This window comes from Xenopus laevis, chromosome 4S, assembly GCF_017654675.1.
Source record: "Xenopus laevis strain J_2021 chromosome 4S, Xenopus_laevis_v10.1, whole genome shotgun sequence".
Taxonomy (NCBI): Eukaryota; Metazoa; Chordata; class Amphibia; order Anura; family Pipidae; genus Xenopus; species Xenopus laevis.
The window spans coordinates 61,460,004-61,483,680 of NC_054378.1; the positions used below are offsets into that span (position 1 = coordinate 61,460,004).

Genomic DNA, 23,677 nt, shown 5'->3' on the forward strand with positions numbered 1-23,677 from the left:
TAATTCACTAAAATGAAAAGTTGCAAAGTCTCAGCAGCCGAATGTTGGCGAAGTTTCACTAGCGTTAATTAGTCAGCGTGAGCATTTCTTAGCAATCTTTTGCTAGTGTTCAATTCTGCCTAGCAAAACTTGCTTATGTCAATTTGAATAGGGTGGGTACATATAGGTCTTATAGAAGTCTTTATTAGAGATGTTGGTTAGAATGCTTGAAGTGGCTACTTATTATTAAACATGTCCAAGGAAGACTAAATAGATCCTCTAATGTTCTAGACATGAGCCCACCATAAAACAAATGTGGCATACCCCTCAAATTGTTAAAAAAAGTTATTAACACAAAAATCTTTAATAGTTAGGACTTTTGAAGGCAATCCCACTTGAAAAAATTTAAAAAACACCTGCATTTTTTACAACTTTTATGAGTTTCCGGCATACAGGATATGATGTCACTCACATGAGGAGGATGTAGCTTCATCTTATCAGTTCGCCTGGTCTAAGGTGGCGAAGGAAACTGAAGAAAGAGGTAACGTTCAGTAAAATTCTCTTAGTGAATTTGCGGAGTTACAAATGTTCGTCTCAGCGAAATTTCGCCTGCCAATAGGGCGTGAAACTTCGCTAGCGAAGGTCTCTTTTGCTAGTGAATTGATGTCTATGGTTGTTAGTAAATTGGCGATGTCCCTGCGGATGAGATTTCTTGTGAGTGTTTGCTATCAATGGCCACTTTGCCCTTTAGTAAATCTGCCCCTATGCCTGGAGGGAAATGCATGCAAACCTGGCCATTCTGCTCACTTTGCTTCTCCCTGTAGTACAGGAATGACACCTGTTATCCAGAATGCTCGGGACCTGGGGGTTTTGGGATAAGGGATGTTTCCCTAATTTGGATTTCCATACCTTAAAGGGGATGTTCACCTTAGACCATATTCTACATTTGAATAGCCCTGTGAGAAAAAACATTTTTGCAAATCATTTTCTTTTTAAATGTTCAGTTTTGAAGCTACAGACCTGATAAGCCATAGATCAGCCCTGCTAAAGTTCTCTCTTCTGTGCTCTCAGTTCTCTGTAGGGGATTCCCAGCCTGGGATTTGGCAGGCAGCCAAACAAAAAATCACACTGAATTGGCTGTGCGTGTGCTTCCTTCTCCCGTTTCATTAGCATATCTTTGATGGGAATGGCTGGCAATATTTAGCCAATAGGATCAATGCAAATGAAGCAGGAGAGGGGAGGTATGCACAGTAACCAGATCAATGCCAGCTTCCTGTATGGGCAGATTGGAAATCCGTGTCGGTGATCACTAGCAAAGAGGCAGAGAGAGAAGAGGAGAGAACCTTTAAGTAGCAGCAATCCCCAGCTTATATGGTCTGTAGCTTCAAAACTATCCATTTAAAATAATAAAGATAAATTACAAAAATGTTTTTTTCTGACTCGGGCTATTCAAATTTAGACTATGTTCTAAAGGTGAACCTCCCCTTTAAATCTGCTAACACATAATTTAAACATTAATTACAACCCACTATTATTGTTTTGCCTCCAATTAGGATTAATTATATCTTAGTTGTGATCAAGTAAATGGTATTGCTTTTTCATTTGTTTCTTTCGAATGTTTCTTTTCGAATATCGAAGTCGAAGGATTTTGCGATATTCCTACGATCGAACGATCGAAGGAATAATCGTTCGATTGAACGATTAAATTCTTCGAATCGAACGATTCGAAGGATTTTAATCCATCGATCGAAGGATATTCCTTTGATCAGGAAATTGTTAGGAAGCCTATGGGGACCTTCCCCATCGGCTTACATTGGCCTCGGTAGGTTTTAGGTGGCAAACTAGGGGGTCAAAGAAATTTTTAAAGAGACAGTACTTTGACTACCGAATGGTCCAATAGTCAAACGATTTTTAGTTCGAATTGTTTGATTCGAAGTCGAAGGTCGTAGTCGAAGGTCGAAGTAGCCCATTCGATGGTCAAAGTAGCCATATTAGACCATTCAAAATTCAAACTTTTTTTCCTCTATTCCTTCACTCGAACTAAGTAACTGGACCCCTAAGTATTTTTGGAGCGATAGTGAATTCACTAATATTTAAACTTATAGGAGTTTAAACTGATAAACCATAGCAGCAAAAGACCATTCTGCACTTTATGCAGAAAATTAGTGGGTAATAAACCATAGAGTCTGAACACATGGCAACTGCAAATTGGTTTGGAATCAGGTAAAATAATCAACACAATCCTTTTTTAAAAAAAATATGCATCCAAAGTGTGAAAACTAAATTAAATTAGCTAAATGTACAAGAAGATTAGCTTCATCTCCCACCTAGCAAAAATTTCATTAGTTTTATAGGAAGAAAATAAAGTTATACCACTGGATATATTGTAATTGTCAGACTTGCTTAACATGAATTATATAAATGAGATTTAGACTTTATGAGCCAAAAGAACTTTCAGATTAAGTTTTGACTTTTTTTTTTGTTGCAGAAATATATGGAAAAGTATCCACTGTTAGATTTGCAAATATTTTTCAAAATTTTAAATAAACACAATTAAAAAAAACAACCTGAATGTTTGCTTATTAAAAAAAATCAGAATACTTGCAAAAAAAAAAACAAACAGTGAAAAAAATATGAATACCTGAGTGTTTTGCTTAATAAATATCAAAATTGTGTGTGTTTTAAAAAAAAGAAATTACTGTCTTGCATAAAAAAGGGTATTAATGCACGGGTTATCAACATATTTACATGATTTTCTAATAGACTTAAGGTATGAAGATCCAAATTATGGAAAGATCTGTTATCTGGAAACCCCCAGGTGCCAAGAATTCTGGATAACAGGTCTCATACCTGTATTTCAGAAGGCATTATAGACAGATAGCAGGATATCTTTTTTCTGATAAAGAGGATCACTGCGCTAGAGGCTACCCCAGAACTTTCATTTGAAGCAGTGTAGGTTCTTCACAGTTCTGACAGGAAATGGCAGATTCTATGGTTCCCAATCTCATGGGTGTATCTGGATGCAGATATAATCTCATCCAGAAGTAACCCTAAGATTGGGAACCATAAGGTTCCAGTCTCGGTTTGTTTATTTGTGATTTATTTAATTTAAGATGGTTATCTTTGGGAGGTGCGTGTAGTTACAGGATTTGGGGGACGCATACCTTTATGTTTTTAAATGTTTTTAACCTATGAGTCACACATACATTTTTGTATTTGGAATAAACATTTGCTATTGGAATATGGAGTGTTCCTGGTTGCACCTTCAACCTATTAGGCTAATATTGGTGCAGTGTGATTGCCACTTTGTATATGTAGTACAGGTATGGGACGTGTTATTCAGAATACTCGGGACTTGAAGTTTTCCGGATAACGGATCTTTCCGTAATTTGGATCTTCATACCTTAAGTCTGTTAGAAAATCATGTAAGCATTAAATAAACCAAATAAGATTGTTTTGCTGCGAATAAGGATTAATTATATCTTAGTTGGGATCAAGTACAAGCTACTGTTTTGTTATTATAGAGAAAAAGGAAATCATTTTAAAAAATTTAGATTATTTCCGTAATTCGGAGCTTTCTGAATAACGGGTTTCCGGATAAAGGATCCCATACCTGTATTGCAAGTTTGCTTCATGTGGTGAGACAAGCTTAATTAAACCAGTAAATGAAGTAAAACCAGATGAATGTTCACAAACACAATAATTAACAATTAACACAACCCTCTAGTCATTAATATAAGAGATGTGTTTCATATGCGATCCTTTTGAAGTGCAGTCTGCACCCTTGTGTTTTTAAATGGTTATGAAAATCCTTGTATGATTTCTAATATCCTTACATTTTACAAAAGGGGATACAGTTTTCCCTATCCTAACTAACGAATACTCATTTTATTAAGGACCTTAACCCTCGGCCAGTAAACGTACAGCAAAAGAGCTCTGAATGCAGAGCCCCCCCCACCACCACCGATACCACATAATATAAATTGCATCACTCGACAATCATATGGTAAAAATACAAAACTCAGTATCAGAAAATGGCAAACCAAGATGTTGTCCAATCTTGCAATGTTTAAAAAATGTATTAATCTAATCAATACTTTTTAGTAAAAGTCTGTACAACAGAATGAGGAAAGCCATACTGTAGATTTAGGGGCATATTTATCAAGGGTCGAATTTCGAATTGAAAAAAACTTTGAAGTTCGAATTCAAAAAGACCAACCGAAATTAAGTCGAAATTTTTTTTGGGTTGAATAGCTCCGATTTTGAATAGGTCAATATTTGGCCAAATTCGAATCGTTCGAATCGAAGGAAGCGCATTTGATCAAATTCGATTCAAAATTTTGCCCACCAAAGTTCACCAATTGACTCCAAATAGGTTCTAGGAGGTCCCCCATAGGCTAAAACAGCAATTCGGCGGGTTTTAGATGGCAAATGGTCGAAGTCGAATTTATAAAGAGACATTACATAATTTTTGGAAAATTTTAATCGAATCTGGACTATCCCCTAGTCGAAGTACACAAAAACAGCTCAAATTTAGATTTTTTTTAATTCGAAAATTCACCTTGACCTTTGATAAATCTGCCCCTAAGAGTAGTAGTAGAAAAGTTGTAAAAATGTTTTTTTTTATAGGAGAATGGGATATATATATAATAGACTCAATTTGTGGAATCGTTTTTACAGGACTTTTTTATGTTATTCACTGGGAATGGCCAGGCAGTGTACAATACAGGAGAGATGTGATGTAGTTCTAGAGAAACTGAGCCTGGGCAGTAACTGAATTATTAAGTGGATATCCAAGTCTAGAACAGAGAAGCTGCAGTTGAGTTTATTTTATATTCTACACTCCAAACAAAACTAGCAGGCTGGATATATAGAGGCAAATGTCAAAGACAAGTGCACAGGTCAAGTACTGAGCCAGTGGTTGCATATTTTTTTCATCATGGCGTTTTTTCGTTCCCAATCTACTTTTTTGCTAAAATCTGCAACAGCTACACCTGGTACTATTATTAATACATTCTGTTCCTTTTCTTTTCTTTATACTATGAGTTGTAGCAAAAGTACCACATGTCATTTTATCTTAGTTTCTCAAAATCTTTAGTTAAGAAGCAAATGTCAGTGCTGCCAAGAACACATTATTCTTCCGTTTTCCTGGCATTCTACTCTCTGACACTAATGGACTTATTTATCAAAATTGGAGTTTGTGCACTGTTAGAGTTTTTTTCTACTTCCAATGAACTCTAATTAAGAAAAAAAATTACAAATGCTTGCCCATTCATAACACAAGATAAAAACTTCAATAGAAAAAAATAAGAAAAAAATGTGAATAGCTCAAATTTTATTTTTATAATTTTAGAAAAACTCACATTGAAAAAAAAATAATTGCAATAGACAGCATTGACTTCTACATGCACTTGGCAGCTTTTACATGTCGAAGTTTTGTAATTACGTTTTTTTTGCGCTTGATATTTGTACATACAAGTTTTTCTAATCATAATTCAAATTCACAAGTTTTAGTGCCAAGATATTTAAATTGTTGAAAAAAATCAACCTTGGTTAATCTCCCCATCAGTGTGGGGGTATACAGGTACACATATGAAAAAGTTTGGGAACCCCTCTCAGCCTGCATAATAAGTTACTCCACTTTAAGCAAAAAAGATAACAGTGGTATGTCCTTCATTTCCCAGGAACATCTGGGGTGTTTTCTGAACAAAGATTTTTAGTGAAGCAGTATTCAGTTGTATGAATTTAAATCAAATGTAAAAAACTGGCTGTGCAAAAATGTGGGTACCCTTGTAATTTTTCTAATTTGAATGCATGTAACTGCTCAATATTGATTACGGGCAACGCCAAATCGGTTGGATTAGCTTGTTAAGCCTTAAACTTCATAGGCAGGTGTGTCCAATCATGAGAAAAGGTACTGTACAGTATTTATGGTGGCCAATTGCAAGTTGTACTTCTGTTTGATTCTCCTCTGAAGAGTGACAACATGGGATCCTCAAAGCAACTCTGAAAACAAAGATTGTTTAGTATCATGGATTAGCAGAAGGCTATAAAAAGCTGTCTCAGAGGTTTAAACTGTCAGTTTCAGCTGTAAGGAATGTAATCAAGAAATGGAAGGCCACAGGCACAGTTGCTGTAAAACCCAGGTCCGACAGGCCAAGAAAAATACAAGAGCGCCCAAAGATCACCTCCAAAGACCTGCAAGAACATCTTGCTGCAGATGGTGTATCTGTACATAGTACTAAAATTCAGGGCAATTTACACAAAGAACATCTGTATGGCAGGGTGATGAGAAAGAAACACTTTCTGCACTCATGCCACAAACAGAGTCACTTGTTGTATGCAAAAGCTCATTAAGACAAGCCACAGTCATTTTGGAAGGAAGTCCTTTGGACTGAGGAGACAAAAATTTAGTTATTTGGTCGTAACAAAACACGCTTTGCATGGCGGAAGAAGAATACTGCATTCCAAGAAAAACACCCGCTACCTACTGCCAAATTTGGTGGAGGTTCCATCATGCTGTGGGGCTGTGTGGCTAGTTCAGGGACTGGAGCGCTTGTTAAAGTTGAAGGTCGCATGAATTCAACCCAATCTCAACAAATTTTTCAGGATAATGTTCAAGCATCAGTCACAAAGTTGAAGTTACGCAGGGGTTCGATATTCCTAATGACCCTAAACACACTTCAAAATCTACAAAGGCATTTATGCAGAGGGAGAAGTATTATGGAAAATCTATGGGATGATTTGAAGCAGGCTATCCATGCTCGGCAGCCATCAAATTTAACTGAACTGGAGAGATTTTGTATGGACCAATGGTCAAAAATACCACCATCCAGAATCCAGACACTCATCAAAGGCTATAGAAGGCGTTTAGAGGCCGTTACATTTGCAAAAGCAGGCTCAACTAAGTATTGATGTAATATCTCTGTGGGATGCCCACATTTATGCACCTGTCCAATGTTGTTATGTTTTTATATTTTTTTTTTTTCTTCCTCTGCTCATTGATAATGAAGAATAGTATAGTATCTAATATATGGAATAATTGGGACCTGGGGTTTTCCATATAAGGGATATTTCTGTTATTTTGATCACCATACCTTAAGTCTGCTCAAAACCATCTATATGTTAAATAAACCCAATAATATTATTTTGCCACCAATATAGATTCATATGGTTTAGTTTATATCAAGTACACGGTATTGTTTTACTGTCACAGAAAAAATGGAAACAGTTTTAGAGATTAAAATTATTTGCTTATAATGGGCCTTCCCATAGTTCAGAGCTTTCTGGATAATGGGTTTCCAAATTAGGGATCCCATACCTGTAGAAGATCAGTTTTCTCATACATGTTATATTTCCAGAAGGTACAGAGCCAATGCACTGGTAGACACTGAAGTGTTGAAGATTATTGTAGCAAGCTGCTGAAATAAAAATGGTACCTGTCTTTTCCAGTCTCTTTTTTGAAGAGCTCATCAAACTGAAGCATCTTGTGTCGTGTAATTGTGTGTACTTTTAATCGAGGTAGTATCCTGTTTATCAGCTGTAGGTTATTATAAAGTAAGCCTTTTCCATCCCTCCGCATGTAGTTGCTTGGGCCCCAAAAGATAAATACAGTCCCCTGACTTATGTTCAAGAGTTCGTTGCGATTCCTTAAAATCCTCTGAATGCTGGAGTGTGCAATCACTCGAAGGCTTGTTTTGTTTCCAACATCTTGTCCATAACCCCTTGTGGGAGCATCATTCATTCGTATTACACACTCCGTCTGGTCAACCTTATTACCCTGTTTGCTTCCCAGCAGGTGCCCAGAGCTGGTTACTAACGCACATATCTTGCAGTGCATTTTCAGGGGCTGTAGAAATAAAATGTGAATTATTCACACAAAAGAATGCATTTTATTTGACCAAAAGACTGTATCAATGTTGATATAATATTTCAATAATATTTTTAAATAGCTAGCATATCAGAAGAACAGGAAAAAACACTGCTTAATATGACACATTATATATGCTCACAAAATCCATAAATAACAAATTGGTTGAATACTGACATTAATCAAGCTTATATCTGAAAAAATTCAGATTACAATTTCTATTTTTTGCCATTGGAAATACTGGATCATATTGAGTTTCTCATCTGTAAGCAATCTATAGAGGACAATCTACTGGGGAGTTAACAGCAATGAACTTTGGCCCAGTTTACTTATATATAGCAATGCATCAGTAAGGTTTACTAGAAAGCAAATACCTGGTTCTTTGCTCTGATACAGACATCAATCAAATGTCTTCTTTCATTGTTCATTATTTTGCTCTTCTAATGTTGGGAAAGTTGGCACCATGGGTCAGGCACAAACAACAAATTTACTCTGTTCATATCAGAAACAAGTGTACTCTACCAGCTCTGTGTCAAAAAGCATAGGGGCAGATTTACTAACCTCCGAAAATTCGCCAGCAACGGCTTCGCTCACAGCGCAACACTTCGCCAGGCACAGATTCGCCAGGACAACACGAATTCACTAAAATCCGAAGTTGTGTCCAGGGTGCAGAGTGCTGGCGAAGTTGCGCTAGTGTTACTACGCCAAGCAAAGCGAAGTTATGCTAGCGTTGCCTAATTTGCATACGGCAGGAAGTTAAAGTTGAATGAACGTATATGTTGCAGCAAATACATTACACTACACAAGCCTGGGAAACCTTTATAAAACAAAATAAAGTTGTTATATTGCCCTACACATGAGCCCAGTGTATAGTTTATGTACCATATATTAGGAAATGTAGGGGGGAAGCCAGTTACCCCCAAAAAACTACATTATTTTTCAGCCTTTCACCCTGAAAAAGGAAAACACGCTAGCGTTATTTTTTGAGGAACTCCTGTCTACTTTATTGCACTTTGCCTGGTCTGAGGTGGCGAAGGCAAGTCTGGCGCAAAAAGCTAACATTCGGTAAAATCCACACCGTAAATTTGCACAGTTACGTCCATTCACCAGAGCGCAAATTCGCCAGCCGTTAGGGAGGGAAGTACCGCTAAAATCTATCTCCTTCTCTAGCGGAGTTATGCCAGCGACCTTTAGTAAATCAGCGATGTACCGAAATGACTTCACACTGGCGAATTTTCGCCCACATTAATCACTTCGCCCTTTAGTAAATTTGCCCAATAGTGTTAAATTAAACAAAGATTTCATTGTACGTTTTACATTTCACTCTCTTATTCAAAACACGGTCACAACAACTTTACAGCAGTTTATAATTGTTTTTAATGGGTGGCTCTAGTCACTTTAAATATTTAGATACCCATACACTTTTCTCAGCTTTAGGTTAGCATGGGGCATTTACATTTCAAGTAACAATGGACGAACCATAGAGGCAAGAACTTATTGACTAAACCATTAAATAAAAAATATTTCTAATATAGTTAGTTAGTCAAATATGTAATCTATAAAGGCTGGAGTGACTGGATGTCTTACAGAACAGAACAGAACACTACTTCCTGCTTTTCAGCTCTCTAACTCTGAGTTAGTCTTGAAGGGGGCCACATGGGACATAACTGTTCAGTGAGTTTGCAATTGGTCCTTAACATGTCCTTTGTTATGACCCATGTGCCCCCCTCAGGTCACTGATTGGTTACTGCCGCAGGCAGATCTCCAATTTAATAACAGGCGGAGAGGACAATTCGCTATCGAAAGAGACCATTAATAGTGTAGTTTCACGCCTTATCGCCAGGCGAATTTTTGCTCAGGCATAAGATTGTTACTCCGCAATTCACTAAAGTGTGAATTTTACAGAACGTTTGCCAGAGTTGCCTAAACCACCTTAGACCCGACGAACTAATAAGATAAAACAACATCCTCCTCAATCTCAGAGACATCATATCCTGTATGCCGGAAAGCCATAAAAGTTCTAAAAAAAAACAAAACGATGGCGTTTTTCATATTTTAAAGCGGGATTGCCTTCATTTTTTTAGCCAGTTTGGACATTTGTAATAATAAGTGGCCACTTCAAGCATTTGCACCAACATCTCTAATAAAAAAATATATAAGACCTGTATGTTCCCGCCCTTTTCAAATTGACCTAAGTGTAAGAGTACTAACGAAGTTTATGTGAAAACACAAAATGTTGCATTTATACTGACCTGCACACACAGTTTTTAAAAATGGGCACACAAGTTTAGAAAGACTTTTTTTGCGCACATAGCCAATAAGGAATTAGAGGAAACACTGGTACCTAGATCTTAGTTTATATCAAGTTGTAGCATTAAGCACATGGAAATATGTTGGTGTTGTTTGCAATACCATCTAAAAGACAGGTGGTTGTCATTCAAGTAAATGGCAGGCAGGCGCAGATTAGAGTCGGTTGCGGGTTGAGTTTTTCTCAACCCACAAATCCCTAGCAGGCAGCATGGTCATCAATTTTGGCCCAAAATTACTGTCACCACTGGTGTCAATTGTCATTCAAGTCAATGGCATTTCTTCAGTGGCAAAGAAAAAGCAACTTGTGCCATTAGTCTTAATTAACCTTAATAGACTACTGATTGGAAGCAAACATCTAATTTATGTTGTATGTATAATTTTATGTTTTATGCAAATACAGTACCTGGCATGAACATTGTAGACAGTGGCAGGAAAAGGTAAAAACTGTCAAAACCCCAGTTGTGTGCCCTCCAATCGGTTTATATACAAACTGATAAAGGGATCCAAAGTAAAGGGACAGTATAGGAACAACATGCATTCAACTGGGACACACGGAGTTCCATATATGAACCCACACTTTCAGGTCCCCCATTCATAAATGCTGTCAGTAGTGGCAACTTTTATGTTCAACTTGAGAACTAATCTGATTAGATGCTTGTTTGGCATATATTAATATCAACAAAGAAACATACATACCTTATAGGCACTAGTCCTTAATGTATGTTGTTAAATGTTATGTGTTTGTGAGTCAGTCTTTTGTGTTTCAGTTTTCACTATACTTTTTATGTTCTTCTGAGTATCTGCCAATACATATCTGTGTTAAAAAGAAAAGAATAGCAGAACCCTGGCTCCATAAAGAAACCTTGTTCAGAATGTGTCACTACAAACAAAGAGATCAGTCTCAAGTCCCTTCCACGCAGCTCTGAAAATGTGCTGCAATTAAAATGTTTTCTTTTCCTTTTACTGAAATTCTTTGCAATCAGTAGGTAGCACTGACTATGCTACTACATATTTTATCTATGAATTCATCTTCGTGACATAATCCCTAATGAACAGCCTAGCAGCACACTGAGGGTTGATCATTTTTAGCCATTTGTGCTGATCTCAATATCAACAAATATCAACCAAAAAGTGAGAATATTTATTTGAATGTCTGGAGTTCCTTGAGAAAACATATTTTATTTGACCTCCTTATTCATTAATAGCAATGACATTTAATTATATAATCATTCCTATGTAAATAGCTCATAGCATTGTTAGAGAGAAAAAAAAAGTTCTGCTAGCAATGACAGGTTGCTGGCTTCATATATATATATGTGAGTGTGGGTATTTGAATAGATGTTTCTTATTAAGCACTTATTCCCCTGATTAATTATGCTTGGAAAGGCTTCTCCATGGATTCCTAGATCTGTATATTACTATATATATCACTATATATTATTGTTATATTATTGTTATTGAATATAGAACTTGTACCTTTTCTTCCTACTAAATCAGGATTTGTGACACAATGGGGATCTTTAATTATAGTTGGTCCAACAAGTTTGCCATATAAGATCTTACAGTTCACAAATACTGTGCCAGATGAGTAATTTTTGTCCACCATTTTAGAGGAAGACTTTGGACCACAGAGTGACAAATTTACTAAGCGTCGAAAATTTGCCAGCGACGGCTTCGCAACACTTCGCCAGGCAAAATTCACTCAGACAATGCTAATTTACTAAAATGCAAAGTTGTCTCCCAGTTAATTCGGCAAACAAAGCGAAGTTGCGCTAGCGTTGGCTAATTTGCATACAGCGGGAAGTTAAAGTTGAATGGACGTATATGTTGCAGCCAATACATTACACTAAACAAGCCCGGGAAACCATAATAAAATAAAGTTGTTATATTGCCCTACACATGAGGCCAGTGTATAGTTTATGTGCCATATGTTAGGAAATGTACGGGGAAAGCCGGTTACCCCAAAATAATTTGACGCTCCTTTGCAGCCTATCACCCTGAAAAAAGGAAAAGACACTAGCGTTTTTTGGGACTAAATTTTGAGGAAGTCCTATCTACTCTATTGCACTTTGCCTGGTCTTCATCTTAGTGAATTTGCGCAGTTATGTCCCTTCGCCAGAGCGCAACTTCGTCTGGTGATTGAGGGTGAACGAGTGCCAGCATCAGTCTCCTTTGCTAGTGAAGTTCCACCTGTGCCCGATAGTAAATCAGTGAAGTACCGAAATGACGTCACACTGGCAAATTTTCGCTAAAGTTAGTCACTTCACCCTTTAGTAAATTTGCCCCATAGTGTCTGCGTGTTCAATACTTAAGTCTCTCCAAATTACAAGCGCACACCCTGGCCCTCCTGAAACTTGAATCCCTGGTGCCCAGCGAAATAGGGGGGGGATCGACCAACCCCTCAACAGTCCAAACTAAAAGAAATTCACTGGCACTCAGGTAACGCTCACAATGTGAAACCCTTGCTTTAAATTTATTCAATGCGGCATGCTGCATTGAATAAATTTAAAGCAAGGGTTTCACCCTGCGAGCATTACCTGAGTGCCAGTGAATTTCTTTTCGTTTGGAAAACTTAAGTCTGTCAGAAGTACCAGAATTCAGATATCTTCCTCTGCTCTTGTATAGGAGAGGACAGAACAGATTGTAGAAGTAAGGGAGAGGAACAACAGATATTTTGGGGCAGCAAGTCCATGGGAATGTAGCCCCGCCTTCCAATGCTGTTGTGTCTAAAACAGGAGTACATTTATTCACCCTCAGGACATGATTAATTATTAGTGCGGGGGCCGCTTCATATGTTTGAGCGAGTGTGTGGTGTAAGTGATCTTATGTCTGTATGGACTGCTCAATATGGGGGAAACCACGTACAAGCATACACTGTAAGTGCAGTGCTGTGTTCATAAGAAGTGCTATATAAATAAAAATATACATACATATATCACAACATCATTCCACCATTTGGAAAATTTATACTATGTTACTGCTCTCCATTTTATTCAGAAGGGGCACTCAGAAGTGAATTTAAGGTACCTGGTTTTTGGAACAGGTTAATATGCCCAAGAGGAGTGAGCCAGATCAGTCCCAATGGGGTTTTTTAGTCCACATTTTAGAGGAACACTTTGGATTACCCATTCACTCTTATGTATACCAACATAAGCAAAACAAACATTCTTGCCTCAGAACATGATCTCCTATCAATTATTTTCTTTACCATTATGAATTACTAATTAATTTTTTTTGTTTAATCCTTAAACCACATACCATTAGTTAGTGCACAAAAATGTTTTTATTCCCATTAGCAGCCAGTATTAGCTCCTACCAACAACAGGTGACTGCTTAGAATGGTCACTTTAAATTATAACCTTAAAAAAGCTCTTAGGTTTCCATGACACGGCTGATAATAAGGTGGTACAAATACTTTGTATAGCACTTGCAATAGATGTAAGGGACAACCCTACAAATTGCTAGCACATATAAAACTCAGATTTACTGAGCAGATTCCATTCTGCTTCCAATAAATGTGTCCACTGAGGATTATTATTATCAATCATTGCCCTGTTGGAGTGGGAGATAAGATACAATGATAACCTGAAGCAATCAAATAGAGTGATGATGTAGCCAGCAAAGCTGTAAGTAAAGAAAAAAGGACTATATATGCGCTAAAAAAGGGAAAGCAATGTGCAGGGATACATCATATTGATTAATATGGCTTGTTCTAAGGGACTCTGTCTCATGTGAGCAAAACAAACTCTAAAAGAATGGTTATTGCCTCCTGTTTATCTAATATATGACAGAGACACACATTACACTACATTGCTTTTCTTTGTTCATGAAGTCCATCACCAAAGAGCAATAAAGTCAACTACCAAACAATCTTGATTCTATACCACTGTCGCTGACCAAGCACAAAAAACCCAAAAAGTAGGTCTGTATGTTTACATTGGTTTGATTCCAACACAGCTTTTCTTGGAGGAGCAAGGACAATCAATAAGAACAAGCGTCTCATTTACCGTTGGTCTTTTTAACATCAGTGCTCTTTGTACTGAATTACTTGAGTTTGTTAGGGAACTGTTTATACAAAACATTCTCAAGCAGTATTCAGCTCCTCTTCATATCATTATAAAAATACTATTTTACCTAAGTAAAACCATATATGGGAAAAGACCACTGTCCCATTTGTTAAAGGGGAACCAAAAGCTGTGATTAATGTAAGTTTTTTTAGTGAGAAAGGGGCAAACTTTACTGGGCCCTGCATGTTATGGGCCTCATCAATTAATCTACTTCTGCACAAGAAACTGCTGTAGTTCACAATGCTGTGCTTTTGGAACATGCCCTGGCCCATCACTATGTTTAAACAGCTGCTGTGGTTCCCCCTTCCCCATGCTGTGATACATGTATTTAGGTACATTGTTTAAAGAACTACTTTTTACCACATCTCAAATTCTGTCTGTAATTCAGGCAGTGGTGTAACTAAATATCACTGGGCCCCACAACAAATAATTTTATAGGCCCCAAAAATGTCTAGAGATTGACTTGTTTTACCAAGTTTTATTGAATTTCTATATGCATTAGAGCCTCGTGGGGCCCCTATACCTTCTGGGCCCCCTGCAGCCGCAGGGTCTGCTTCCTCTATAGTTACGCCCCTGAATTCAGGTATATAGATACATTGCAAATCTCATGTTCCAACTCACCATCATGGTCAAACAGTTCCAGCACTGGAAATTTCATTATATCCTTGCAGGGATCTTTGATCTCTGCAGAAGACATTAGAAAAATAACCTATTTGAGCCTATTTTCTATTAAAGGGTACACAAATACCCTAGCCTTAGTTTTTTTTCCTTTTCCACTGAATACAGAATAGTTGATTGAAGGTGATTACTTTCTGTGGGCAGCACAGTTGCTCTCTGTTAACTAAAAGAACCACATTTCTGTTTCCCAACTTGCCTCATGGCAAAAAAAGGCACTGATTATAGTACAATTTGCCTAATCTCAGCAGTAGCACATCTCCCAACAATTGGTAAACCCCCGTCTGCACAAAACTTTGAGTCCCACAACAAACTTATAAACAAATCAAAGACTACACAGAGGGAGTAGAAACTTATTTGAGAAAAGGTTTACGATCTAAAGCAGGGATCCCCAACCTTTTGAATCCATGAGCAACATTCAGAAGTAAACAGAGTTGGGGAGCAACACGAGCATGAAAAATGTTCTTAGGGTGCCAAATAAGGGCTGTGATTGGCCATTTGGTAGCCCCTATGTGGATTGTAAACCTACATTGAGGCTCTGTTTGGCAGTGCACCTGGTTTTTATGCAACCAAAACTTGCCTCCAAGCCTGGAATTCAAAAATAAGCTCCTGCTTTGAGGCCACTGGGAGCAACATACAAGGGGTTGGAGAGCAACATGTTGCTCACGAGCTACTGGTTGGGGATCACTGATCTAAAGGAATCCAGTAGTTAGGTATTGAGCTCTGTCTAGTAGTTAAACATTATGCCACAATTGCACATCTTATGTGGCAAATAACTGAATGATATGGCTATAGCCTTAGTGCCGTTGTTAATGGCTTGCACATGGCACTTCTAAATGAAAAAAAGAGCCCAATACAGTTTGCCTAAATCTTTTTCCCTTCCCAAACCTTGCAAACATATATAAAACGAATGGCAACAATGGCACTTCTGGCAGCAAAATTGTTTATGATTGACTTTAACTCATTCTATAGTTTTGCCTGCAACTTGCCATTTTCAGGAAACATGTGTGTCCAGTTGTTAGGAAATAGCATATGAAAACAGTTGTGCTTCCTCTTTGTCAAAGCAAAGCTAGTCTAAGGGGTAGCAAAAAAAGGCCCTGACCTCGGCATCTTGAAGAACACAGAAAGAACACTTTGCAGACCAGTGTTGCAAGTGGATTTACAATCTAATCTAACACTGACCCTTTCATATTTTCTCAAATTATTGTTTAAGAATGCTATATCTTCAAATATATTACTAGCATGGGTGTCCACAAATGGAGGCAAGCCGCCAACACCACAGTTGCCATAAAAGGATCATAAAAAGGATACAATATTTAGCATTTCGCTTATTGTTCTCAGTATTGCACTGATTCACTCCTCCACACCTTTTAGTTTGTATTACCCCCATCTCTTCTTTCCTATATATATATATATATATATATATATATATATATATATATATATATATATATATATATTATTTTTTGCCATCGGTTCAGTTGCCCCTGAATTATTTGCTTAAAATTGCCTCTATGGGAGATGGCCTTCCCATAATTCAGAATTTACTGGATAATGGGATTTCTGGATAAGGGATCCCATACCTGTGCTTCCATTGTTTGCATCTGGGTGGCACTGGCTCAAGATATCTTTTTTTTTTTTAAATATTTTTATCAAAGGTTTTTCATTTACAGTTTTCCACAAACAATTTCCAAATCAGTATGTTGCATTTTTAACATTAGTACAGATATGTTTTACAAAATTGGTGATTTTTAGTATAAAATCTGGATGGAAAAAGTCCAAATCTGAAAATCTGGCATCTCAGACCTGCCAACAGATTTTTTAAAGTGTGCATGGTTTCGTGCAAAAACCCGAAGTTCTGGATTTTCTGACAAAAATCAAAAAAATGTTACTTTTCGGGTGGAAATTCCGAAAAATTATGAAATTTTCATGCAACCAAGATTTTTTGCGAAGTTTATTGATAAATAAGTCGGAAAAACCCATGCGTATTTGGTCGGAGTTTTGTTCAGAAAATATTGAGATAAATTCGGACTTTAATAAGTAACCCCCTAAATGTTGGTGGAGCTATTAAATTACAAAAATCATTAAAAAAAAGAGAAAAAAAAGGAAATAAAGAAGCAAAAAAGATATGAATAAAAAGGAATTAAAATTAAGCTGCAAAATTTCTGCACCAAGCCTAGTAAGATCTGCTGCATATTTCACAGAGAAATAAGAAAAAAATAGAAAATGATGAGGATCACTCCCATCTTAAACCTTTTAATAAGTCATTGTAAAATGGTCAAATCCACTTGGATGGAGATACTGTATCCACGAGTCCCAAACCGTCATAAATTGTCTTTGCTAATCACGAGTAATACTAGTTAGTTTTTCCATAATGAATACTCAATCTATTCTTGCCTTAACCTCTGGTTAACCAGGCCTTTGCAATAACTTTCTTAGTGGCAGTAAAAAAAGTGTATAATTAAGGTACGTTGTGCTCTGGGAATTTCCTTCAATAGTTTTATTTAAAAGGGCCTCCTCTGGACATTTGTGTGGCTCAGGATATCTTTACACGCTTTACCTGTAGCAGAGCAGACCTAAATTAAAACAAGGTTCTACTTTCTCGGCATTCTATTAACCCTAATGCAGAATTTCAGTTTAAGGGCATCTCCTGATATAGACACTAATCATTTGGCAACACATTGCCTATTCACAGATTAAGAGTTCTGCAAGTGCAACCTGACCTTCTGAATCTGATGGACTGTCGTCCTACTAATACTATATGTGTGTGCCCCAGGCACTAATTTGCTTACAACATGAAAAAAGATGGGTACATAGGCTCAAAGGTATCATGTGTAAATGTTATGCTGGATGGCTTTCTGATAGAGCAGATTTTAATCAGGAGTGCAGATACCCATAACTATGGATTTTCAAACAAAGCCTTAGGTCTTCTTTAAATTGCTGCCAGTTATTAAAAATAATGCAGTTTTGTATTGAATTTAAAAACTTTGAATAATGTCTGTTTTGAAAATATTTTTTTAAAAAAAGCACAGACCATCACAAAACGATGGCTCAAAGTAAAAGATGTAAAAGGGCGATATTTACTAAAATATTTATTTCAGTTTGGTAAGATTCTTCAATATGCAACTTAATATGAACTAATATAAACTATTTTAGATTTTAACGTATTTATTTTGGAGGTATAGTTTTTCTTTAAGCTGCCCCATACCTTTAATTTTGCGTACTAACTGTCCCTGTTTATTTCTTTCCCCAAGTATATCTGTGACTTTCCCAATTTACCCTTATTTTTGTACCACTAGTCATGGCATAGGAAATGGCATTTATGGACTATCAAACAAATTAAAGTGCAGATAACTGTATTCTAGATTTGTGTCTTTATTTTTAATACTTTTTAACTATTTGCCCCCCACCTCCATCCCATACTTCCCAACATTTAGGGGCACATTTACTATGGGTCGAATATCGAGGGTTAATTAACCCTCAATATTCGATCGTTGTAGTAAAATCCTTTGACTTCAAATATTGAAGTCAAAGGTTTTACCGAATTTCTTTCATTCGTACGATCGAAGGAAAAATCGTTCGATTAAATCCTTCGAATTGAACGATTCAAAGGATTTTAATCCATCAAGCGAACGATTTTACTTTGATCAAAAAAAGCTAGGAAAGCCTATGGGGACCTTCCCCATAGGCTGACATTGATGCTCGGTAGGTTTTAGCTGGCGAAGTATGTGGTTGAAGTTTTTTTTTAAAGAGACAGTACTTCGACTATCGAATGGTCGAATAGTCAAACGATTTTTAGTTCGAAGTCGTAGTCGAAGGTCGAAGTAGCCAATTCGATGGTCGAAGTAGCCAAAAAAATACTTCGAAATTCTAAGTATGGAAAGAGGGAAGTTGTACCACCGCAGAACACGGCAATTCTTTTGACCATGCCCATTTTATGGCCACACCACCGAATATCCATGTACATTTTACAAAATTTGTCAGGTTATGAAAGTTTGAAACAGATTTCTGGGAGTATTAGTGCCATGTTTATGTAATTTAACAGGTTTACTAATGAAATTGAATTGCCCTTTACGCTGCTAGTCTCAGTTACAGTTGTTCTTGCTTATCTTAAATTGTTACAAATGTATTAAAAGTGCAGCTGCACAGTGTTCTGGGCTCTCTGCCAGAAAGCCTTTTATTTTAATTAAGCTTTAGAGACTTTGTATCTTTTTCTGGCATCGGTGCAGGAGATCATTAGACATTTCAGCAAGAAACCTAGGACTGCAGGTTGAGCTGTCAAAATCGAGACTGTCCCACAAAAAACAGGTCAGTTGGGAGGTATGCCATCCAAGAATATTTTCTGCAGGTGGCCATACTTTCTAAGTGTTCATTTCTTAGGTATTGCAATTTCAATCTGTTTTAGTCATAAAAGTCAAAAGAAAAATCTATATGCCACCCTCAAATGGACAGATTGATAGTATAACTGAGAATGAATGTGATTTATTTTTCTCACTGCTGAACAGAGCTACACAAAATAATTCACTGCAAATTTCTTGGGGATGAAACTCTACTTTATTGATTGTTCTGTAGCGTTCTCTACAATCAGAGCAGTGAAGGGTCAATATATGCCAAAAAGTCATTGGCAGCAGTCCTGACTTTTTTCATCTGCAGGCTGTAGATTCCAAATAAAGTTAAATCAATACAGACTGACTTTCAATTGTTTCCCCATAAATGAACCATCATGTGCTGGAATCAATAAATAAAAGTGGATGCAGTTTAATATTTTACTTATTGTTTATGCTCATGTATCACATATAAAGTTAGTTTAATTTAAAGTTACTTTCAAGCTAAATTTTATAGCAACCACATAATTTACAAATTTACAAAACCATTATAATTAAGTAAGTAATATACAGTTGTGGTAAATATATATATATATATATATATATATATATATAAAATTATACAATGGGTGCCCCAGCACTCTTAGAAGTATACTTGCTGTGTTGGTCGGTGCTCGCTCCAATAGGAGACGCCGTCACATCCCCACATCAAATAGAATATGTAAAGAAGAAGATTAAATCTATATAACTTGTATAGAAAGATACCATAAAGTGTTGTTAGCATATATATCTCTTTCAACTTCTACTGATCACTCTTGTGCAGCAAATTATGTCTTTAGTGGCCTTCAAAATCAGTTTTGTCCGTGTATCTTTATATATATATATATATAGAATATGTAAAGAAGAAGCAGCACTCGTCAATTGCAAAAAAGTGTATTAAAAGATCAGAGCACCACTCAAGGCAACGTTTCGGACAACATATGTGCCCTTTGTCAAGCCCAAAAAGAGTTCTCTCAGCTTATCACAGGTATCACATTATATAGGCAACAAACAGGAAATGACCTCAAAATTTGCATATACACAGGTACAGAGCATTATCATATACATGTATCTATAGAAACAAAAACAGGTCATAATCACGATTTAAACCCCGAGGATATAAAGATTTGAGCATATTAATCCACCATACCTCTCTTCTTTTAAGTTTCAATTCTCTATCCCCCCCTCTTTTCATGGGCGGTACTACTTCCAAAACCATAAATTTAAGCTGATCTGCCGTGTGTCCCAAATCCACAAAATGTTTTGAGACAGGTAATGTTGTATTGCCCAAATTAATGCTAGACCGATGTTGCGATATACGTGATTTGACCATCTGGGTGGTCTCACCCACATAGATGAGACCACACGGACATGTCAACACGTAAATCGCAAATTTTGAAATACACGTGAAGTGTCCTCTTAGCTGTATCCGTTGGCTAGTCTGGGGGTGAATAAACTCTCTACCTTTCAATACGAAGGGACACTGTACGCAGCTAAGGCAAGGATACATAACCTTAGATCTACCTCCCCAAAATGTATGAGCCTCCTTAGATTTAGTTCTCACTAAAGTGGAAGTGACATGTGCCCCAATAGTTTTGCCTCTCCTATAGGAGATAAGCGGAGGTGCTCTAAATTCTGGTATGGTGGGATAGGCATTTCGTAAAATATACCAATGCTTGCGTAGTAATTTACCAATAGCTTCGCTATTGTTATGAAACTGGGTAACAAATGGCACACGTTGCGTCTGTTTAGTTTTCCCCTTAGGATGTCTGACCCTTTGCTGGGCTTGTTGAATCACCTTTTCTGGGTATCCTCTCTCTCTAAACTTGTGGCACATAATTTGTTCCTGCTTCTCTTTTTCCTTCCCTTCACTCACTAACCTCTGTACCCTTGAGAGTTGGCTAATGGGGATTGATTTCTTCGTATGTGGGGGGTGCTGACTGGTAAAATGAAGAATTTGATTCCTATCAGTAGGCTTTGTGAATAAAGAAGTACATATAGAACCTTCTAAATCTTTGTATACTAGAACATCAAGAAAGTGGATTTTTTGGAGATCATAGACCAGCGTAAATGAAATTGAGGGATGTACCCCATTAATCCTACCATGGAACCGCTGAAGGGAGTCAACGTCACCCCGCCATAACACAAATACATCATCGATGTATCTCCACCAGGCCAAACATGTATATGATAATGCTCTGTACCTGTGTATATGCAAATTTTGAGGTAATTTCCTGTTTGTTGCCTATATATAATGTGATACCTGTGATAAGCTGAGAGAACTCTTTTTGGGCTTGACAAAGGGCACATATGTTGTCCGAAACGTTGCCTTGAGTGGTGCTCTGATCTTTTAATACACTTTTTTGCAATTGACGAGTGCTGCTTCTTCTTTACATATTCTATATATATATATATATATAAAGATACACGGACAAAACTGATTTTGAAGGCCACTAAAGACATAATTTGCTGCACAAGAGTGATCAGTAGAAGTTGAAAGAGATATATATGCTAACAACACTTTATGGTATCTTTCTATACAAGTTATATAGATTTAATCTTTCGCTCTCAACTGGACTGTTTCCTTCTCAACTAAAACATGCTCTTGTCACCCCCATTCTAAAAAAACCCTCTCTTGATCCCTCCAATCTTGACAACCTCCGACCTATCTCTCTGCTACCTTTCATCTCTAAACTACTTGAGCGCCTAGTCTACAACCGACTTACCTCATTCCTCTCTGACAATAACCTGCTGGACCCCCTACAATCTGGTTTTAAGCCACAACACTCCACGGAAACTGCCCTGACTCGACTAACTAATGACCTTTTAACCGCTAAAGCCAACAATCATTTCTCACTACTAATACTGCTTGATCTCTCAGCGGCATTTGACACTGTAGATCACCCTCTCCTCCTCCAGTCCCTCCAGTCGCTTGGCCTTCGTGACACAGCCCTGTCCTGGTTCTCTTCTTACATCACCAATCGTTCCTTCAGTGTCTCCTACAATGGAGTATCATCTTCTCCCCTACCTCTTTCTGTTGGAGTTCCTCAAGGCTCTGTCCTGGGACCATTACTATTCTCCCTCTATACTTCCTCCCTTGGCAAATTAATAAATTCATATGGTTTCCACTACCACCTCTATGCTGACGATACTCAGATCTATCTCTCATCTCCTGATCTCAACCCAGAACTCCTAACTCGCGTCTCCTCCTGCCTGTCCGCTATCTCTACCTGGATGTCACAACGCTACCTTAAATTAAACCTCTCTAAAACTGAAATGGTTCTCTTTCCTCCAATTAACACCAGTAGCATCCCCGAAGTATCCATCATAGTTAACAATTCCACTATCACCCCCTCTCCCCAGGCCCGGTGCCTTGGGGTTATCCTAGATTCTGCCCTGTCATTCACTCCTCATATCCAGTCACTTATTAAATCATGTCACTTCCACCTAAGGAACATATCCAAAATACGATCATTTATCACGCAAGACGCTGCCAAAATTCTTATTCACTCTCTCATCATATCGCGTCTAGACTACTGTAACTCTCTTTTAATTGGCCTCCCCCTCCAGAGACTGTCACCTCTCCAGTCCATAATGAACACTGCTGCGAGGCTCATACACCTCAGCAACCACTCCTCCTCTGCCTCACCATTCTGTCAATCCCTGCACTGGCTTCCGTTACCTTTCAGAATCAAATTCAAATTAATGACACTGACTTTCAAAGCACTTCACAACTCTGCTCCATCCTACATCTCTGAACTCATCTCTATATACTCACCCACTCGCTTACTACGCTCCTCTACTGACCTGCTACTCAACTCTTCTCTCATTACCTCCTCACATGCTCGCATTCAAGACTTTGCAAGGGCTGCACTCCTCCTCTGGAACGCTCTCCCACGGTCTGTCCGACTTTCTCCCAACCTTTCTGCTTTCAAAAAATCTCTGAAAACGCACTTCTTTCGAGAAGCCTACCCTCACTCTGCTTAACTACCAAACGCAACACCACATACAACACCACATTTCTCACCCACTTACTTCGATTTTGCCCACTCCCCCACCTTGTGTATTACTCCCTTCCCTTTAGACTGTATGCCTATGCATAGGGCCTTCCTCACCTCTTTGTACCTGTATTGATTGTGATGTTTGTTACTCCATATATTCTATATATGTAATTCATGTGATGTAGTTGTATAATCACATTTACTTTACAGTGCTACGCAATATGTTGGCGCTATATAAATACATGTTAATAATAATAATAAAAATCCTGTAAATATCCTGTAAATGAATTCCTTATAAACGTCTCTTAGTGATGTCATCAGTTATAAATGGAGCTTAGTGATGTCATTTTTGTCACATGACTCACTAAAATGTGTGTATTATAATAAACAAAGTACCACTTGTTGGAAAAT

General features: G+C 37.5%; 1 protein-coding gene across 2 annotated transcripts in view; it reads right to left on the bottom strand.

Moving 5' to 3' along the window:
* Nucleotides 1–23,677, bottom strand: part of LOC121393296 (alpha-N-acetylgalactosaminide alpha-2,6-sialyltransferase 5-like) — a 97,371-nt gene that overhangs the window by 9,592 nt on the left and 64,102 nt on the right. For both annotated transcript variants that reach the window (XM_041561323.1, XM_041561324.1), the window contains exon 3: nt 7,419–7,828. In XM_041561323.1, coding sequence (XP_041417257.1) covers nt 7,419–7,828 — 410 coding nt within the window. The remainder of the gene's footprint in view (nt 1–7,418; nt 7,829–23,677) is intronic.